At 41.8% G+C, this 16,178-nt stretch overlaps 1 protein-coding gene across 2 annotated transcripts in view; it reads right to left on the bottom strand.

The window, feature by feature from the left end:
* Positions 1-9,000, bottom strand: part of zranb2 (zinc finger, RAN-binding domain containing 2) — a 45,620-nt gene extending 36,620 nt beyond the window's left edge. For both annotated transcript variants that reach the window (XM_078561249.1, XM_078561250.1), the window contains exon 1: positions 8,482-9,000. In XM_078561249.1, coding sequence (XP_078417375.1) covers positions 8,482-8,552 — 71 coding nt within the window. In that variant the 5' untranslated portion in view covers positions 8,553-9,000. The remainder of the gene's footprint in view (positions 1-8,481) is intronic.
* Between the last annotated feature and the right edge of the window lie 7,178 nt (positions 9,001-16,178).

Below are 16,178 nucleotides of genomic sequence, written 5' to 3'. Positions count from 1 at the left end.
CCTTCCTGAGATACGGGGACCAAAATTGCTCACAATATTCTAAATGTGGTCTGACCAGAGCCTTATAAAGCCTCAGCAGCACATCCCTGCTTTTATATTCTAGTCCTCTCGAAATAAATGCCAACATTGCATTTGCCTTCCTAACTACTGACTCAACCTGCAAGTTAACCTTAAGAGAATCCTGGACCAGGACTCCCAAGTCCCTTTGCACTCCAGATTTCTGAATTCTCTCCCCATTTAGAAAATAGTCTATGCCTCTAATCTTCCTACCAAAGTGCATGACCTCACACTTCCCCACGTTGTATTCCATCTGCCACTTCTTTGCCCATTCTCCTAACCTGTCCAAATCCTTCTGCAGCCTCCCCACCTCCTCAATACTACCTGTCCCTCCATCTATCTTTGTATCATCTGCAAACTTAGCCAGGATGCCCTCAGTTCCTTCATCTAGATCATATCGAGTAAGGTGCCCCAGATTTTGAGACCATTAATGCATTATAACTTAAGGCACAGAAATCAAAAGCAAATTGCTCAGGTTTGCAGATATATTAAACTAGGAGGACAGTGAAATCAGAGAAGGCAGGTCAAAAAAATTACAGCAGAGTTGGATAAAACACAAGTGGGCAGAACAATGACAGACAAAACTTAGTACAAGTTATATATATATATATATATATATATATATATGAAGCTGAAAGAAATCTAGGACATTCAATGTGTGCAACCATGCAGAGGATGTTAAAAAAAGGAAATGTTAAACTGCACAGTCGAAACAGTAGAATACAACTCAAAAGACGTCACAATCTTTGATACTGCATTCAGTTCTGGGTGCCAAGGCACTGCATTAATGGAAGCAGTGCAGAAAAAAGTCACAAGGCTAATTTCTATTGTTAGAGCTCTGAACTAGGAACGGCAGAAGAACTTATCAGCTTTGAAAGAGGTGTCTAAGTGGTGATCGTACAGAAGCATGCAAGACAGTAAACAATATAGAAAATGCAAATGGAAGCACCACCTGAAAGAGTAGAACCAAAGGGCCACACATTCGAAACAAGTAAAAAGGTAAATTTTGGACAGGTATCAGTTATTCGTCAGTGATCAATAGAGTACTTAAGGTAAAATCCCACAGAATGATTTAAGAATCAACTGGATTCTGCACTTTACTGGAAGGGGTGACTTTAGGCTCATTCTAATGAATGAACATGATTGTCAGAATGTGATCTTCTCCCCTGCTTTTCTCCACTTAGTTTTCTCTCTCAAGCTACACGTTTCCTTGTGCCCAAAGTTCCAGCTGTTACAATCGAGGTCTACAAGATTATTATAGTTTGGGACTGTAGCTTTAAATTTAGGCTCAATGAAGGTGGTTATGTGACTTGCTCTGAAATCTGCCTGACAGTAAGACTGAGTGGTTTCATTGTTACAGATCAAAGGAAGGTTTAGATTGTTATACTGAGAAGGTACAAAGTACTTATGCATGGAAACAATGGCAGCAGTCTCAGCATTTACAATGAGTAGATTCTGACTCTCCCAAAATCCCAGAAAGGGGTTATAGTTATCAGGTTGCAAAGAGTTGTGCTGTAAACTGACCATTTACTTCTAGGATGAAAGGGAATTGGGATCAAGGATAGCTAATTAACATTTCTACCTGGATGCAAGCTTAATGTAATGCCATATGGAAGAGGACAGAGGAAGCCATTTTTGAGATCAGGTTACAGGCTTCCCTACAAATCAATAACTATCAGACAGACAGCAGAGGCTCCACGTAGTCAGCAGAGAGAAAGGGCTGCTTGACTTTGCAAGCTATCACAGCTGTATGTGGAAGGGAGACGTCTCTAGTTGAAGAGGTGCATCCTGCAGCATTTTATGGATTCTGGAAGACTTGTTCTGGCATGGCTGGGGCAAGAATCATCGAAACAAACTTTCCTGCTGCTGGTGGTTATAAGAAACTCTCCAAAAATTGAGGACAGTGCCTGAGACGGTCATTCAAAGTTACCACTCGGCAAAATGGAGATACGGGAACCCACGGGAAGCTGGGAGTAGATGTGGCCTGTTTACTAAAAGGAGAGTGCAATGGGTGAAAAGTATACAACGGAACTGTCACTTTCTGCAGTTAAAGTATGACTCACCTACAAAAAGAAGTGTTTAGTCACTTGTGTTCAGTCATTTGTTACCGTAAAAGTTTTAAAACATGAAATGTTGTCAGGTCATTCTTTCAGCTAGTAACATTTTAAAAGAGATTTGAACTTCCAGTTATCAATCCCTTCTGAGATTGTAACACAGTTAAGCAGGGACGGCCTTAATAAATGCTGAATCATAAGAAACCAAGAGATAAGAACCACCATGGAAATTTACAGCACGGTAGAGGCTTTTTGGTCCATCGTGTACACACCAGCTGAGAAGTAGCCATCCCACTTTCCAGCTCTGCCTTGTGAGATCTACCAAGTACTTTGAAAAAAAAATATTATGAAGGTTTCTGCTTCTACCACCTATTCTGAGAGTTCCAAATCTCCACCACCCTGAGTATAAAATCCCTCGAATCCCCCCTAAACCTCCTACCTCTTATCTATGTCCCCCCGATTATGGACCCCTTAATCGAGGGAAATAAGGCCTTCCTATTCACTCTATCTAGACCCCTCAATTCAGTCTTCCCTCAGCCTCCTCTGTTCCGAAGAAAACAACCCTAGCCGACCCAATCTTTCCTCATAACTAAAATTCTTCCACTGCCATTCTTGCGGGTCCACATACTCCGCTTGCTGCTGTCTGCCATCCCCTCCCATGCTGCCCCATCCCTAATCCCTCCAGCTAGAGTAACTTCGTTGTTATGCTCCCTTTGCCTTCTGTTTTTCTTTGCAGTAACTGCTGTCCCGCCCCAACACCATTGTCTCCACCAACCCTTGACAGCTGTTATGTGCGTGCTGCAATCCAGTCCTCCACATATCAATCAGTCTGCCAATCAATCAGAACAGCGAGGCCAGACAAAAAACCCCTATTAGGATTGTAAATAGCTGAGGTCCCAGTTCTGATCTTTATGGCACTCCACTAGTTATAGACTGCAATTTGAAAATGCCCCATTTATCCCTACTCTGCACTTCCTGGCTATTAATCAATCCTTAATCCATGCTAATATATTACCCCCAACTCTATGAGCCCTTCTCTTGTGCATTAATCTTTAATGTGGTACATTATCAAATGCCTTTTGGAAATTCAAGTATACCACATTTACTAGCTCTCTTTTATCCGCCTTACTAATTATAGTCTCAGATAATTTTGATTTATCAAACATAACTGCCCTTTTGTAAAACCATGCTGACTCTGCCTGATCATACTGTGATTTCCTAAGTGCATTGTTAAGTCTTCCTTAATAATAGATTCTAGCATTTTGCCAGCAACTGATGTCAGACTAACTAGCTTGTAGTTCTTAGTTTTCCATCTCCCTTCTTTCCTGAATAGAAGTATTACATTTGCTAACACCAATCTTCTGGGACAGTTCCAGGGTCAGGGCAATTTTGGGAAATCACAACCAGTACATCCACTGTCTCTGCAGCTACCGCTTTATAATCCTAGGATGTAGGCCATCAGGTACTAGGGATTTGATAGCTTTTAGTCCCTTAAGTTTCTCTATTTTTTTCTCTGCTAATATTAATTACTTAAATTTCTTTAATTTTAATTACTTAATTTCCTCGCTCTTATTAACCCCTTGGTTAGCCTCAGGTTCTCAAGCCTTTAAGACAGCTCATGGTCACTCCTCACCATTACAGCTTGAACAAAAGTGTGTTTTCATAAAAAAAGTAATAAAAAACTGCAATGAAAAATAACCTAGGGAGGTCATTTTTTACTCTGTTGTGAAGAGAGCCAAGTCTCATCGCATGGTGGGTGGACGGGGCCTTAGCTTCTTCTTATGAAGGTGGGGCGGCTAAAAGGTGACAGTTATTGGGATACAGATGAACAGTTGTGCTCATGCATCAGTAAGATGAAGCATTTACTTAATTCTTCTCTTCACAGGGCATTGAAACATGCTAGCACACCTGTCTGTTTTCCATGGTTCGTTGCCGATTCCATTGTTGAAAGTCAATTGGGTGAGTAGTTGGTTTTTGGCAAAATGAACAGAAATAAATGCTGAAAAGGTACTTGCTAATTTTAGAAGTCAAACTCAAAAGATCAACTTACACAGTGTAATAAGGTACACAAAGGGCAGGCCATTAAAAAACAAGTCCACTGCTGGCTGCAAATGCAATATTTATGCATTTAATAAGTTTCAGGTGGTCATTCCTGAAAATTCCAAAATGACTTTGGAGGGATGGAGCAGCTGTGCAAAACAAGCTGCCATGTAACTTTAGGTAAAATCCCATGTTCTAAAATGGGACACATAACAAAGAATGGAGCCACCAACAAATGCAGGCGGCCTTTAGAGGGAAGGGTATTTGGAGCTAGGTGATTAGGTGAAAGAAACAGTCTTTCCTTCCCATTCTCCACCTCCCATCCCTCTGCAATGCAACCACAACCCTCTGGCTCCCATCACATCTTACAACATACCATTAAGCTTCCCTACTTCCTCGCATTCCCCCTACTCTTCCTCCCTCTTCCTCTATTCACCTCTGTCTGCTTTTCCCCATCATTAAGCTTCCACTCACCTCACCAAATCCCTGTATTCACTTCCATTTACTCTTTAATATTCCAAAAGGTGAAGGATCCTCTCAACCTCAACCGGTTTCTCTCCTTGCCTCAGAGGCATTACTTGCTTTAAAAATTCTTAAATAATCAAATTAAGCCAAATAAACTGCGTCTGCCAATCTGTCTTTTCTGTCTCTCACAGGTGTACACAATTAACATTAATCTGTCAACAAAACATGGAGATGATTACCTTCAAAAATGTAATTTCTCTCTCAAAAAAAGTTTAACATTAACTGCAGACATACAATCTTCCAGACCATGCAGTGTTCAACTTAATATGCTTTCTACAATTGTTAGGACATAAGCAAAAGCTATTCTATTCTAATTTTTGACACACAAGCTGACTTATTTTAAAAAAACACAAATATTACTTCAGTGTCCTACATTAGGGCAAATCTATGTATGAATATTACATTCCTTTTCCTTCACCCATCAACACAAATGCTTAGTATCCACTCTCGTTTCAATTCACCCAACTGCTCATTACCCTATTACTTACCTCATTACTAAATTTCCTCCCTTTACAACTATCCCAAATATCTCCCAAAAATATTTTCCTTTCCCATAGTCACACCAACAACTCCTCACTTCCCAAACCTATATAATTACTCCCAGTCCTGCCTCAGCTCATCTGCGGCTAAAACCCTCAACTATGCATTTGTTACCGTTATATTTTCCTACTGCAACATACCCCTAGCCGGCCTACATTCTACGCTCTAAACTTGAGGTCATCCAAAGATCTGTTGCACGTTTTCTAATCCACACCAAGTCCTGTTCACCTGCCACCACCGTACTGCATTGATCTACACTGGTTAACTGGGAGCCAATGCCTCACTTTAAATAAGTTCTCATCCTTGGATTCAGACCCCTCCGTTGCTTTGCCACTCCCTAGCTCAAATCTCCTCCATCTTTACAACCCTCCAAGCGCTCCACCAATTCTAGCCTTTTGAATATCCTTGATTACAATGGCTCTCCCGCCTTCAGGATGCCAAAGCCAAAAGTTCTAGAATTCCCTTCATAGCCCTCTCTGCCTCCCTTTTGGAAAGGCATCCTGAAAACTTCTCTTTGACCAAGCCTTTGGTCATCTACCCCAATATCTCAATTCTGTTCTTATATTGCTACTGCAAAGCATCTTGGGACATTTTTTTACATTAAAGGCACTATATAAGAGCTTCTTGCTATAGTATCAGTCTGTAACAAAACAGAGCTTCTCAACTATCACACACACACATACATACATATAAAACATACACACAAACTCCAAATTACAAGTTCAGATAGTAAATTTTGAATAGTTAACTTCATACATACTTTGAAACTCAGCACTTTTTTTATTCGATCTTAGTTTGAGGTAAGGCCAGCATTTATTGTTCATTCCCATTTGCCCTCGAGGTAGTATTAAGCCAGGAATTTGACCCAGCTACAATGAAGAAACAACAGTATATTCCCAAGTCAGGATGATGCATGGCTTAGAGGGGACCTTGAAGGTGATTGCGTTCCATGCATCTGCTGCCCTTGTTGTTCTAGCTGGTAGGGGTCACAGGTTTGGACGGTGCTGTTGAAGGACCCTTGAAGAGTTGCTGCAGTGCATCTTCTAGATAGCACACACTGCTGCCACTGTGCTTCAGTCGTGGAGAAACTGAATGTTTAAGTTGGCGGACTAGGTGCCAATCAAGCACCTGGATGATTGAGCTTCGAGTGTTGTTGGAACTGCACTCACCCAGGCAATCGAGAGTATTCCATCAGACTCCTGACTTGAGCCTTGTATGAGGCAGACAGGCTTTGTGAAGTCAGGCGAGTTGCCCACCGCAGAATTCCCAGCCTCTGATCTGCTCCTGTAGCCACATTATTTATATGGCTGGTCCAGTTAAGTTTCTGGCCAATAGTAACCCCAAGGATGTTGATGGTTGGGGATTCAGTGACAGTAATGCTGTTGAATGTCAAGGAGAGATAGTTAGATTCTCTCTAGTTGAAGATGGTCATTACCTGGCACTTGTGTGGTGTGAATGTTACTTGCCACTCCAGTCCAAGTCTGAATGTTGTCCAGGTCTTGCTGCATGCAGGGACGGACTGCTTCAGTATCTGAGGAGTCAGGAATGGTACTGAACGCTGTGCAATCACTGGAGACCAGGCCTTCAGGCTGCCAAAGCCAAAATCTCTAGACTTCCCTCTGTAAACCTCACTGCTCTTCTTTTGAAAAGACACCCTGAAAACCTCTCTTTGACCAAGCTTTTGGTCATCTGCTACCATTCTCACTTCTGACTTTGATATTATGCTCGAAGAAATATCATTAATAAAGCAACTGAAGACGGTTGGGGTCTGGGACACTACCGTGTAGTGATGACCTGGGATTGAGATGAGTGACCTCCAACTACCATAATCAATTTCCTTTGACCTAGGTACCACTCCGACCAGTGGAGAGTTTGTCCCCCGATTCTCATTGACTTCATTTTTGCTAGAGTTCCTTACTACCACACTTGGTCAAATGCTGCCTTGATGTCAAGGCCAGCCCCTCTCACCTCACCTCTCAAGTTTTGATTTTTTGTCCATGTTCAATTACACTATTTTGGAATGCAGCACCCAATTTGCACAGAGCAAGCTCCCAAAAACAGCAACGTGAAAATGACTAAATAATCTGTTTTTGTGTTGGTTGAGGGATAAAGATTGACAGGACATTACAGAAAGCTCCCTGGCTCTCCTCTGAAATAGAGCACCTGAAGGGGTAGATGGGGCCTCGATTTAACCTCTCACCTGAAAGTTGGCACCTCCAACAGTGCAGTCGTTCAGTACTGCACTGGAGTATTGGCCTGGATTTTTTGAGCTCAAGTCCCAAAGTGGGGCCTGAATCCATAACCTTTTGACTCAGTGGAGCAAATGCTACCATTTGAGTCATGACCAATGACAGGGACATTACAATTAGCTTTAAATCACTAGGTTAGAAAGTTGGGGGTCCTGCTAGAAATCTAGAAGGTGCAGGTGTGTGGACATTGAGTGAAGATCACACTGATTTCACTTGTAGTGATTCCCCCCGATTAAAACACTCACTATCAAAGCCAAAACAAATAGAGGGGGGACTACATGGTGCCAAAACCAGTAGTACTTTAAGAATTCAACTTTTCCAGAAGAAAAATGGCTAAAACTATTAAGTATTGTATGGATGCCATGTGTTCATGTACACGATTTCGCTAAAAAAATATGCTACATCAAGACGTCCAAAACGCCATTGGTGCCAACGTTTCCTTTGTTATTATTACTTTCAATTTTGACGTCAATTCATAGCAAGAAAGGAGTAAAAATTATACCTCTCGTCACTAACTTTTAAAGACCCAGTAAAATTGTAAGCTAATTGTAAATGAGGTGCAAGAGTCAGGCGCAGCATTAATGCCACAGTTCAAACTATATCAAACGCGACGAATGGAAACAACGCCGTGGTTGGGGCAAAAAGCACAGCTCGGATTTGCTGACATCGCCAAGGCTAGCAGCAGAATAAAAACAAAATAACTCAATTACATCGGAGCACTCTGGATAGCAGGGCAAAGGGTCAGAATGACGTGAATCGGTGCATACTTTCGGGCACAAGATGTAAAATAAATAGCGCTGAAAATACAAATTATATAGGTTCTTGTAAAATTGTATCATCGATTATAATAAATGCGAACACATCAGCTGGACGGGGAATGATTGTGTTGACTGACTGGACTGGGCCTGATGTCCACGTTCTTCACTCGGCCTGTGGCTCAGTCCAGACAAGCGCTCGGCTCCCACTCACCGCGCCCTCGGCATTTATCAGCATTATCATTACTTTAGTTCTCTTACTTTTTATCGGGACAAATCCAGTCCCCGTCGCTGACGCGAAAGCTTTTCGCCGACATCTTTTCCGCTTCCATTGAAAAGGCTGGGGATGGAGGGAGAGAGAGAGCGAGAGGAGGGGGGCGGTGGGGAGAAGCTGCGGACGGCTCCTTCTTGCTCACTCAGACAAAGACAAAAAAACAACTTCCTCCAGGAGCTCCGAGTCCGAGCACCACACTGCTCTCGCCGTCCTCCCCGATTTTAGCGCCGCGGTGTTTTTTTTTGTTACAAACAGTCGCCGATTTTCAGCTTCCACAAGCGTCTGCACTGAGCTGGGCCTAGTGTCTACAGCCCGCACAGCCTCCCGGGATACTGGAAGACCTCAGCTACCAGGGTTTGATTGGCTGGGCCAGCCACAGGCCACTCCAGCTTGAACTCCAGTGTTCAAAGAGACAGGGTTTCTTACAGGAAGCTGCTCAGCCTTGCATTTATCAAAATGGGCAACATGTTTTCCGTATACGAATAAAAAGTTTTTTTTTGAAAGTTGAATGCAAAGTTCATAAGACTTTGAACTTCTTGGTCTTGCCTGTGTTTGAAAGCTATTCAAATATTTTTTCAAGGGAGTATTAAAGTATCTTTAATCAGTCAACCCTGGAGAAGTTTGCTTACTTGTGTACAAGCTAAATTCTAGAACAATACTAAAGCTCATCTGCAAAATTGGTTTGCCGCTGAAACACATCTTTTACAATAAATATCCCTAAAAACTATCTGTTGATTGTTCCAATAAAACTTTGGCTTATTGTCACAAAATATAATTCTTTTCAACCATTTATTTTTTTCTTATTCTTTTCACATTTTGTTAGAGAATGTTTATAAATTTAACTGCAGGATTAATGCAACAACTCCCATTCTGTTTAAAAGTCATATATCCTAAATTTCACATGGCAGAATTAAACCCCTCACTGCTGTTTCTAGCACCATAAGTTTATAAGGCCAAATAGAGTGTGAACAAAGTACAGGGGTTCATTTCTAGAGGAATAGAATACAAAATTAGTGAGATTATGTTACATTTATTTAGAAGTGACAGCGCGGTAGTATTGTGTGGAGTTCTGGACCCCACACCACAAAAATGAAAGTGCTGCTTGCACTGTTTTGGAGGATTCCTCAATGACAGTTTTCAGGGCTATCTGAAATAAACTTATTAATGGCATGTTCTTATCTGTTTAATAGTCTTCCTTTGTCGTTATTATTGTCATCTCATTTCACCAATTTTCAGACAAATAACAACTGCTTCAATGCAAAAGACATTAGAGAAACTCAGCACCTCAGATCTGTCTGCTCCTACCTGGTCTACAATCATAATCTCCACAAAAATATGAACATAACATGTGTCTTCTTTCTTTTATAACTACAGATAGATAACCCAGGCAAAGTATGGTGGGAAGGAGTAGGAAGTCTAATGCTCCTTCTAGAAATAACTGTGATAAAAGAGAAGCTGTACTTATGCTCAAGTATTCATGGAGCTGTAATTATAAAAAAAGGACATTTTATGTTCAGATATTCATGGAGATTATGATTGTAGACTAGGTAGGAGCAGACAGATCTCAGGTGCTGAGTTTCTCTAATGTCTTTTGCATTGAAGCAGGTATTATTTGTCTGAAAATTGGTGAAATGGGATGACAACAATAATGATAAAGGGAGACTATTAAACAGATAAGAGCATTCTTATTCTAGTGCTGCTCATGTTTGTAGCCTGATGGCTGCTTTTGCAATAGGTGGTGAGCTGATCAACAGGTCCAAATGGCTCATGAGGGTGGCATCTTAGACCCAGGAAAAGTCTGATATCGATATCTCTCTGCCTTCTGCCTGGGCCGTCTGTATAAGTTTCACTTGTAACAATGTTGAGTTAATTAGGTTAAAGTGATAGTGGTATCAGCCACCTGACATAACAACAACTTACATTTATATAGCACCTTTAATGTAATGAATCATCCCAAGGCGCTTCACAAGAGCATTACAAAATGAAGTACACCAAGCTATGTAGGACAGGTGGACAGAAACTTGGTCACAGTGGTAGATTTTAAGTAGTGTTTTAAAAGAGGAAAATGAGGTAGAGAGGTGGAGAAGTGGAGGGAAGGAATTCCAGATCTTGAGGCCCAGGCAACTGAAGGCAATATAGCCAACCAGTGATGGCATGGTTAAAATTGGGGATGCACAGGAGGCCAGGGTCAAAGGAGCCCAGGTATCTCGGAGGGTTCTTGGGCTGGAGGAGATTACAGATATACAGAGGGGCAAAGCCACAGAAGGATTTGAAAACAAGAATGAGAATTTTAAAGTCAAGACACTGCTTTACAAAAAGCCAATGTAGTTTAGCAAGTACAGGGGTAATAGGTGAGTGGGACATGTTGCAATACAAGCCATCAGAGATTTTGATGACTCAGGTTTAAAGGAGGGTAGAATGTGGGAAACCAACCAGGGTGCATTGGAATAATCAAGTCTAGGGGTAACAAAGGCATGGAAAAGGATTTCATCAACAGATGAGCTGAGACAGGGATGAAGTTAGACATTGTAATGGAGGTGGATATAAGGCCTTAATGGCTTGAATATGAGATTGGAAGCTCATGTAGGGATCAAATGCGACATCAAAGTCGCAAACAGACGGGCTTAATTTCAGACAGTCGCCAGGGAGAGGGATGGAGTTGGTAGCTAGGGAACAAAGTTTGGGGCGGGTCCAAAAACAATGGCTTCAGCAATCTAGCTGCTATTTAATTGGGAGAATATTCTGCTCATCAGGTACTATAGATAAACAGAGTGAAATTTATCAACAGTGGAGGAGTTAAAAGAGGTGATGGTGAGATAGAGTTGGGTGTCATCAGTACACATGTGAAAGCTAACACTGTGCCTTCAGATGATGTCACCAAGGGGCAGCAGGTAGATGAGAAATAGGAGGGGGCTAAGGATAGATCCTGGGGGTAACTGTGCGGGAGCAGGAAGAGAAGCCATTGCAAATGATTCTCTGGCTATGATTAGATAGTTAAGAATGGAATCAGGTAAGAGCCCTTCCACCCAGCTAATTGGGTAGATTTTCAACATTTCTGAGGAAAAGTCATTGACCTGAATGTTAACTCTGTTTTCCCCTCCACAGATGTTGCCAAACCCACAGAGTATTTCTAGCATTTTCTGATTTATTTCAGATTTCCAGCATCTGCAGCATTTTGCTCTTATATTAGATTTTTAACCTGTTGAATTTGAGGTTGTGGAACTGTCACCAGTTATAGACATTGCCCACTCTAATTTCCAAATGAATGAAGATGGAAATTGGTCAGTTTCTATAATTGAAAGTTGAAAATAAGTTGAAAATCTACCCTGATAGATAGGTCAGTAGCACCTGTTGGAGTGAAGGAACTTATTGTTGTTAGGTGAGCAGGCTACACATCTTCTAAGTTACAGGTGGAGAATCCCTCAACCACCCAACACTGACATGAACATATGAAAATGACAAATATAAAAGACCAGGTGATCCATCAAGTCTGATACAGCATCATCAAACAATGAGCTTAATATTAACTCAGAGGTGAGGAGAGCACGCTGCGGGGGTGGAGGTGGTGGTGGTAGGTGGGTGGCAGTGATAGTATGGGGGGGAGGCAGTGTAAGAATACAGGTTTGATATAACTTGACCAAATTTAAAAGTTTGACTGAATTTTATACCAGCATGTCTTGCAAGGCCAAAAGACCTTTTCAAAATAAACTTAAAACGTTATGGGCTGCTTTTTCATGAGTAAGCAAGAACCATTGGACTGTGACATGGAACAGAATTCTCAAGGCCATGGTATATCTGAAACAACAGATAACCACACTTCAAAGCTGTGTTAAGTCTCTCAGTTAACCATCTCTAATCAAGAAATGGTTAGTGCTGAAGAAAAAGACATGCAGTCAAAACTTTTTGTCTTGTACTCATCAGGACAGATTCATAAGAATACCAAATCTCAAGAGGAACAACAATTTATACTGCATGGGAAGAGGGTGCTGATTGGTTGGCAAGTGGATTCTGATTGGTAGAGGCATTCCCATAGAAGATGTACCAAGGAACAGTTAACTGCCAAGCTTTGTTTAAATTCAATCCAGGCAGGCTGACTCTGATTAGTTAAGGCATTGCCATAGGGAATGAAACAAAGGAATGGCTGTCCCCCTAGCTTTTGCTTAGTTGAAAAAGGCGCAATGCATGGGTGTGTTCTTTCTGTTTGCAAGGGACAGGGCCCTGTGTGTGAATAAATGTAGCCTCTAGCACTTGTAAGCGAACCACAATGCGAGTCTAACTGACAATCTTAAATTGGTTGTCAGTATAATTCTTAACACAATCAGAACTGTTTAGCAAGTATTGTCTAATCATGGAAGCACGTCTAATGTTGGACATTATGTTCTGAATTTTGCAAGCATAGGCTGGTTGAGTATGGTCAGTACTTTGCCTGTTGCAAACAGCCGAAGGTGCATGCTGCTTGCTATCATCCACCAGTCCAGTACATGGACAATAGAAGGTACTGGAACTTGCCATCATGTGACTGAGACTAGCTACTGATACCAAGAGCCAGAGAGAAACTAGTCAGTCAGTCTACACAGACTACTAGCTGCAAGACATCAGCAGCTGAAAAGGCAGTAGATCCACCCCTTTTTAAACCTGGAGACTGTTAGATCTAAAAGGTCTCCCAGATTGATTCCTAGTCCAAGCCCACCTGCCAGGAAACTTGATCACCTGGTAAGAAGAAACTGCAAGTGACTAACTTTGCGACCTGCTGAACATTCAACTCTTTGAGGGAATCCTGCAATAATCCCTGATATAAGACTACAGTTATTGAAAGCACTGAAACTACCGTTTCAGAGTGAAAATGCTGCCTTCACTGGATCCACGACGACTACTTTTCCTATGATGTGCTGAACACATGAACTAAGAACTATTCCTTTGCTTACAACTTGTAGAAGTACACTATTTTCTTGAACTGCATCTTCCTCATGTATGTGTACGTATGTCTGTGTCCGTGTGAGTGTATGTGAGTGACATAGTGTATAGACTTTCGAGGAGAATGCATGAATAAATAATCCTCTTCATTTAAACCCACAAAGGCTTGCTACTGTTATTTAAATTGACTACACACTCTGGTGGGTAAGAAACACACACATCTTCCTCTCCAAAATCACACTGACATAAGACATAAGACATATGACATAGGAGCAGAAATTAGGCCATTCGGCCCATCGAGTCTGCCCCGCCATTCAATCATGGCTGATAAGTTTCTCAACCCCATTCTCCCGCCTTCTCCCCGTAACCTTTGATCCCCTTACCAATCAAGAACCTATCTATCTTGGTCTTAAATACACTCAATAACCTGGCCTCCACAGCCTTCTGTGGCAATGAATTCCATAGATTCACCACTCTCTGGCTAAAGAAGTTTCTCCTCATCTCTGTTCTAAAAGGTCTTTCCTTTACTCTGAAGCTGTGCCCTCGGGTCCTAGTCTCTCCTACTAATGGAAACATCTTCCCCACGTCCACTCTATCCAGGTCTTTTAGTATTCTGTAAGTTTCAATCAGATCCCCCCTCATCCTTCTAAACTCCATCGAGTATAGTCCCAGAGTCCTCAAACGTTCCTCATATGTTAAGCCTTTCATTCCTGGGATCATTCTCGTGAACCTCCTCTGGACCCTCTCCAGGGCCAGCATATCCTTCCTGAGATACAGGGACCAAAATTGCTCACAATATTCTAAATGTGGTCTGACCAGAGCCTTATAAAGCCTCAGCAGCACATCCCAGCTTTTATATTCTAGTCCTCTCGAAATAAATGCCAACATTGCATTTGCCTTCCTAACTACCGACTCAACCTGCAAGTTAGCCTTAAGAGAATCCTGGACTAGGGCTCCCAAGTTCCTTTGTACTCCAGATTTCTGAATTCTCTCCCCATTTAGAAAATAGTCTATGCCTCTATTTTTCCTACCAAAGTGCATGACCTCACACTTCCCCACGTTGTATTCCATCTGCCACTTCTTTGCCCATTCTCCTAACCTGTCCAAATCCTTCTGCAGCCTCCCCGCCTCCTCAATACTACCTGTCCCTCCACCTATCTTTGTATCATCTGCAAACTTAGCCAGGATACCCTCAGTTCCTTCGTCTAGATCATTAATGTATAAAGTGAAAAGTTGTGGTCCCAACACTGACCCCTGCGGAACTCCACTAGTCACCGGCCGCCATCCTGAGATTCCCACTCTCTGCCTCCTGCCAGACAGCCAATCTTCTATCCATGCCTCTAACACCATGGGCTCTTATCTTACTGAGCAGCCTCCTGTGTGGTACCTTGTCAAAGGCCTTCTGGAAGTCCAAGTAGATAACATCCATTGGCTCTCCTTTGTCTAACCTACTCGTTACCTCCTCAAAGAATTCTAACAAATTTGTCAGGCATGATGAAACCATGCTGACTTTGCCCTATTTTACCATGCACTTTCAAGTATTCTGAAATTTCATCCTTAATAATGCACTCTAAAATCTTACCAATGACTGAGGTCAGGCTAATCGGCCTGTAATTTCCCGTCTTTTGCCTCACTCCCTTCTTAAACAGGGGGGTTACATTAGCGATTTTCCAGTCCACCGGGACCCTCCCTGACTCCAGTGATTCCTGAAAGATCACCACTAACGCCTCCACTATCTCTTCAGCTATCTCCTTCAGAACTCTGGGGTGTAATCCATCTGGTCCAGGTGATTTATCCACCTTCAGACCTTTCAGTTTTCCTAGCACCTTCTCCTTGGTAATGGCCACCATACTCACCTCTGTCCCCCGACTCTCTTGAACTTTGAGGATGTCACTCATGTCTTCCACTGTGAAGACTGACGCAAAGTACCTATTCAGTTTCTCCGCCATTTCTTTGTTCCCCACTACTGCTTCTCCAGCGTCATTTTCCAGCAGCCCAATGTCCACTTTTGCCTCTCTCTTACCCTTTATATATCAAAAAAAAACTCTTGCAATCTTCTTTTATCTTATTGGCTAGTTTACCCTCATATTTAATCTTCTCCTTCCTTATTTCTTTTTTAGTTGTCCTCTGTTGGTCTTTCACTGATTATGGACAGTAAGAAAAAGGGTACGAGGGTTTGAGTTCTCTCACAACCCTCTCCGTAACACATGCCAATATGAACAATAAAACCCCTGGAAGCTGTTTTGAGGACAAGAGGTGGGATACTTTCAGGGAGTAATAAAAATGCCATGGGAGATGATACAGAATGAGATAAGGGAAGATGGTGTAAAACCTATTGAGTAAGGCTTCAGAAACTCATGGAAGATGGATAATATCAAGGTGGGCTTTCAACCCATGGTTTAAACAAAGAACTTGACACACCATTGGACATTTTATAGCTTTTATATGATAATAAGGTCATGTCAATATAACAACTCAGGTCCACACCTGAAAAAGTAAAAAAAAAAGTGAAATGATAACTTATTCTACAGTTGGAAGGACGTGACTTGGCCAGTCATCACGTCTATGAGGACATACAATCAAAGCTGGACTAATCATCCATGGGTAGTTGTATGTATGGTTATCTTTTGTTACATTATCAGTGTAATACTGCATTGCATTGTTTTTTATAACTAACTTTAGATTCTGTGGTAGCTGTGATCTTGAATCTTCTGACAGAATTTGTGTAATTTCTCATAAATGTCAAATATGAATCATAAATCTGTAGACT

Source organism: Cetorhinus maximus, chromosome 17 (genome assembly GCF_964194155.1).
Source record: "Cetorhinus maximus chromosome 17, sCetMax3.hap1.1, whole genome shotgun sequence".
Lineage (NCBI taxonomy): Eukaryota > Metazoa > Chordata > Chondrichthyes > Lamniformes > Cetorhinidae > Cetorhinus > Cetorhinus maximus.
The sequence above is the reverse complement of the archived record's forward strand: the minus strand, read 5'-3'. Positions and strand labels throughout refer to the sequence as shown.